This window comes from Mizuhopecten yessoensis, unplaced genomic scaffold (genome assembly GCF_002113885.1).
Source record: "Mizuhopecten yessoensis strain PY_sf001 unplaced genomic scaffold, ASM211388v2 scaffold10311, whole genome shotgun sequence".
NCBI classification, from domain to species: Eukaryota; Metazoa; Mollusca; class Bivalvia; order Pectinida; family Pectinidae; genus Mizuhopecten; species Mizuhopecten yessoensis.
Window position 1 is genome coordinate 272,833 of NW_018408483.1, and position 6,278 is coordinate 279,110.

Genomic DNA, 6,278 nt, shown 5'->3' on the forward strand with positions numbered 1-6,278 from the left:
ATTTTTGTTGACCTTTGTCCATGGAAGGTCCCTGCAAAATTTCATTGAAATTGGTTCAGGGGTTTTGGAGAAGAAGTCAAAAATGTAAATTGTTTACGGACGCACGACGGACGACGGACGACGACGGACAAAAGGCGATCGCAATAGGTCACTTGAGACTTTGTCTCAGGTGACCTAAAAACACATTTACCTCATTTGGCAGAGTTGATTTGTGCATTGTTAGGTGTTTTATGTGAATATTATTCATTGGAAGTGTGGCACGAGGAAATTTGTGTAAATTGAAAAAAGGTGCGCAACTATTGTATGACTAATCATAATATAAGAAAACACTTAATTGACAATGTTGTATGAATATGATAGATTTTAATATCGTTCTTTGACTGATAGTATGAAATGTGCACTACAAACCTTGTGAAACCTTATGTACCTCAGTGTCTCAGAATATCTACTACCATTTAAACAAGACATTTACCAAACTTAATCTATCAGATGAGCAGTATTATGAGCAGTATTTTCCAACTTTACACCTGAAAACACTTCTGTTTATCTGATACACAAGCTCAGCTTATGTCTCAAGATAGCATTTGTGTTTGCAACCAGAATTGATTTTCAGATCTCCTCACCACTTCACAAGCCTATTGATTCTGATTGAGAGCGCCTGATCAGTAGTCTAATTCTCCCCATCAGATCTTACTCTGAGCTCAGACCACGGAGTTATAAATCTGTACAGCAGTCACTGCTCTAATCGCCAAACATTCTGATTGAGAGCGCCTGATCAGTAGTCTAATTCTCCCCATCAGATCTTACTCTGAACTCAGACGACGGAGTTATAAATCTGTACAGCAGTCACTGCTCTAATCACCAAACATTCTGGTATAGTCCTGCCCTCCTAGTTTGTATATGTTTACAGCAGTTAAGAATCATGTCACCAGGTTAATGGTTGAAACAGCCTGTTATACACCTTACTCGTACAGACACAGGGCTACTGTTATTACAGCCTGTTACACACCTTACTCGTACAGACACACAGTTATTGTTATAACAGCCTGTTACACACCTTACTCATACAGACACAGGGCTATTGTTATAACAGCCTGTTACACACCTTACTCGTACAGACACAGGGCTATTGTTATAACAGCATGTTACACACCCGACTCGTACAAACACAGGGCTATTGTTATTACAGCCTGTTACACACCTTACCTGTACAAACACACAGTTAATGTTATTACAGCCTGTTACACACCTTACCTGTACAAACACACAGTTAATGTTATTACAGCCTGTTACACACCTTACTCGGACAAACACACAGTTATTGTTATTACAGCCTGTAACACACCTTGCCTGTACAAACACACAGTTATTGTTATTACAACCTGTTACACACCTTACCTGTACAAACAAACAGTTATTGTTATAACAGCCTGTTACACACCTTACTCGTACAGACACAGGGCTATTGTTATAACAGCATGTTACAAACCCGACTCGTACAAACACAGGGCTATTGTTATTACAGCCTGTTACACACCCTACTCGTACAAACACAGGGCTATTGTAATTACAGCCTGTTACACACCTTACTCGTACAGAAACAGGGCTATTGTTATAACAGCATGTTACACACCCGACTCGTACAAACACAGGGCTATGGTTATTACAGCCTGTTACACACCTTACTCGTACAGAAACAGGGCTATTGTTATAACAGCATGTTACACACCTTACCTGTACAAACACATGGCTATTGTTATAACAGCCTGTTACACACCTTACCTGTACAAACCCACAGTTATTGTTATTACAGCCTGTTTCACACCTTACCTGTACAAACACACAGTTATTGTTATAACAGCCTGTTACATACCTTACCTGTACAAACACATGGCTATTGTTATAACAGCCTGTTACACACCTTACCTGTACAAACAAACAGTTATTGTTATAACAGCCTGTTACACACCTTACCTGTACAAACACACATTTATTGTTATTACAGCCTGTTACATACCTTACTCGTACAGCCACAGGGCTATTGTTATTACAGCCTGTTACACCCCTTACCTGTACAAACACACAGTTATTGTTATAACAGCCTGTTACACACCTTACCTGTACAAACCCACAGTTATTGTTATTACAGCCTGTTTCACACCTTACCTGTACAAACACACAGTTATTCTTATTACAGCCTGTTACACACCTTACTCGTACAAACAAACAGTTATTGTTATTACAGCCTGTTACATACCTTACCTGTACAAACACATGGCTATTGTTATTACAGCCTGTTACATACCTTACCTGTACAAACACATGGCTATTGTTATAACAGCCTGTTACACACCTTACTCGTACAGACACACAGTTATTGTTATAACAGCCTGTTACATACCTTACCTGTACAAACACATGGCTATTGTTATTACAGCCTGTTACATACCTTACCTGTACAACCACACAGTTATTGTTATTACAGCCTGTTACATACCTTACCTGTACAAACACACAGTTATTGTTATTACAACCTGTTACACACCTTACCTGTACAAACAAACAGTTATTGTTATAACAGCCTGTTACACACATTACCTGTACAAACACATGGCTATTGTTATTACAGCCTGTTACATACCTTACCTGTACAGACACACAGTTATTGTTATTACAGCCTGTTACATACCTTACCTGTACAGACACAAAGTTATTGTTATTACAGCCTGTTACACACCTTACTCGTACAAACACACAGTTATTGTTATTACAGCCTGTTACATACCTTACTTGTACAAATACAAAATTATTGTTATAAGAGTTGATTATACACCTCCTCGTAAAAATGAAAGCTTCTTGTTATTACAGCATTTTATACACTTCTCTTGCCCAAATGTAGAGTAATTGATATATATATAACCTATTATACACATCACTCAAACAAACACAGGGTTATTGTAATTACAGTCAATTATACATATCTCTCATACAAAAGTAGGGTTATTGTGAATACAGCTCATAATACATTGCACTCCATAAAGTTCAGGGTTACTGTGAATACAGCTCATAATACATTGCACTCTTGAAAGTGCAGGGTTATTGTGAATACAGCATAATACCAACAATGTGTGTCACCTACCTGTATTTGTACCCCCAGTGATGATCCATGCCCCTGTTGTTTTAGCCGCCTTCAGAAGTCCTTTTCTAAACACTCGCTTTAATTTTGGCTGGAGGTCAAAGTTGAGAATTCCCCCATGTACAGTGATGAGAAGTTTTGGAAAATCGAGGCTCCAGTGTTTCTGCAGTAACTGTAGGACCTGTTCTGGTTTGCTGTCAAAGCTGCTCAGCCTTACATACTGCAAAATACCAAACCATACAAAAGTGATGACCTGTAACATAGTCACATGGAGGTAAGGGTGGTGCTTAGTTGTAAGAATAGCATTGATCTAAAGTGTAATGATGAAATCAGAATCCTGAAGTACAGAAGCTGTAAACAGAGAGTCCCAGTTCTCTGTGACATTCTCCAATAAGGAAAAGTACAAACTTGGTCAATTTTTGACTTAGGAATCCTGAACATAAAATAAATCCTAGAGTAAACAAGAGGCCCAATGGGCCTGCATCGCTCACCTGGTATTAATTTCACACTTGTATTCTTAAAAGTGGACTAAAATACAACAACAGGCAGAATATCAGTGTTTGATTGATAAGAACCTATTAAAAGATTTAAACATGTGACGCCTGTGACCTTGAATGTCGAATAAGGACATTAGGTTGAAAGTGAGTCAAGAACATTCATTTGAGCAAACTTGGTAGCCCTTCATCCCAGCATGCTACACAGGCCCAATATCAGTACGCTGGGCCTTTTGGTTATTGAGAAAAAGTTGTTTGAAGATTTTAAGACATTTGACCCCTGTGACCTTGAAAGTGGATCAAGGTAAAACATTTGAACAAACTTGATAGCCCTTCAACCCAGCATGCTACAGGCCCAATATCAGTACCCTGGGCCTTTTGGTTATTGAGAAGAAGTTGTTCGAAGATTTAAAGACATTTAACCCCAGTGACCTTGAAAGTGGGTCAAGGTCATTCATTTGAACAAACTTGGTAGCCCTTCATCCCAGCATGCTACATGCCAAATATCATCAGCCTGGGTCTCTTAGTTATTGAGAAGAATTTGTTTAAAGATTTTAACAAAGTTGACGCCGGCCGGCCGGCCGGCGGACGGATGCCGCACCATGCTTTAAGCTCACTTGGCCCTTCGGGCCAGGTGAGCTAAAAATAAATGAAATTTATTATGATTTTCTTTTCATAAACAAGAGGCCCATGGGCCTTAACAGTGTCCTGATATATTTATACAGAGAGTTGATTTGGTTTTTAACATAACCAGAAATATTATTCAGGGTGACAAAAAAACAATATAACCACCTTATTCAATATCTAGCATACAGATTTAAGACTAAAAAGTATTTGAAACTAGCACCTCCGATCTAAACAAGGAAAATGAAGAAATTTTAGCACACTGACCCTTTTGGCTCCACCCTACAGCCCTTCGGGTAGGGCTGGTTCAAAATTTTCAAAGTATCAAACTGTCAACTCAGGGTTATAATTCCAATCAAGTTATTTAACATGTAATATTCAAAGTATCACTTGCCATTATAAACCATAATAAATCCCTTTTTGGCCCCACCCATTAGCCCCGGGAGGTCAGTCAGGGCTCATATGTGCATACTATCAAACTGCTACCTAATTACTGATGATGCTAACCTAAATTGAATCATTTCCAATGGTAATTAAACAAATGTTAGTCCAAAATGTGATTTCCCTATATAAACTATAGTAAAGTTTACCCCCCTCCCCAGGGGGAACGTGAGACCCAAGGGTCATAAAATTCACAATTTGATAAAGCACCTAAAGACCCTTCCATCTATGAAGAGTATTTGATTCTACCATATCTGGGTCTTGAGGAGAAGATTTTTGAAATTTCAGTCAATACAACCCTTTTTGGCCCCACCCATTAGCCCCGGGAGGTCAGTCAGGGCTCATATGTGCATACTATCAAACTGCTACCTAATTACTGATGATGCTAACCTAAATTGAATTACTTCCAATGGTAATTAAACAAATGTTAGTCCAAAATGTGATTTCCCTATATAAACTATAGTAAAGTTTACCCCCTCCCCAGGGGGAAACGTGAGACCCAAGGGTCATGAAATTCACAATTTGATAAATCACCTAAAGACCCTTCCATCTATGAAGAGTATTTGATTCTACCATATCTGGGTCTTGAGGAGAAGATTTTTTGAAATTTCAGTCAATTGGACCCTTTTTGGCCCCACCCGTCAGCCCCAGGGGGCTGGGGATCATATAATTCGCAATTTTAGTTGACCTTTGGCAATGGAAGGTTTCTGCAAAATTTCACTGAAATTGGTTCAGGGGTTTTGGAGAAGGGGTCGAAAATGTAAATTGTTTACGGAACCACGACGAACAAAAGGCGATCGCAATATAGGTCACTTGAGACTTTGTCTCAGGTGACCTAAAAACCACATCTGCTACAAGGCTTTGATCCTAGACCTTTTGATAATGAAGCTTGGAGGTCAAGATATTTACTATGTTTAGCATAACACCTAACTGCAAAATTACTGGGAATACTGGGTACTTTCAATATGTTTTAACTACCTTCAAAAGCCTGCAACCTAATTACTGTAATTATTTCTTAATGAATCTACAGAAAATAACATAAATTTAACATAAAAAGAATGTGATGCGATAGAAAAGTGATGAGACTGTCTTTCTTAAGTAATGATACACCATACCTAAATATAACTTAATTGAAATAATTTAAATAATATGCCATATTATGGTGTTTGCAAGCTTAAAGTGGGTTTGAAGTAAAATAGATAAAAATTTACCATAGAAACGCGACACAAGGATAAAAATTAAATTTGAAATTAAAATTAAAAAAACCACGACAACAGAAACAAAAGAATACATCAAAATCTATAGATATATATAGCTAAAAATGTATTAAAGTGGTAACGTAATACGCCTAGAAACATTGACACCACTCAGTATATGATCTACAACATACATATATACCAACAGGAGGTATTATCAGAGTAGTAACGTATATAACTCACTATATGATGTACAACATACATATATACCAACAGGAGGTATTATCAGAGTAGTTAGGTATATAACTCACTATATGATCTACAACATACATATATACCAACAGGAGGTATTATCAGAGTAGTAAGGTATATAACTCACTATATGAT

The 6,278-nt window shown here is 37.8% G+C and overlaps 1 protein-coding gene across 2 annotated transcripts in view; it reads right to left on the reverse strand.

The window, feature by feature from the left end:
• The window catches only part of LOC110460047 (transient receptor potential cation channel subfamily M member 3-like), a 200,909-nt gene that overhangs the window by 96,621 nt on the left and 98,010 nt on the right, over window positions 1-6,278 (reverse strand). For both annotated transcript variants that reach the window (XM_021512752.1, XM_021512751.1), the window contains exon 5: window positions 3,140-3,356. In XM_021512752.1, coding sequence (XP_021368427.1) covers window positions 3,140-3,356 — 217 coding nt within the window. The remainder of the gene's footprint in view (window positions 1-3,139; window positions 3,357-6,278) is intronic.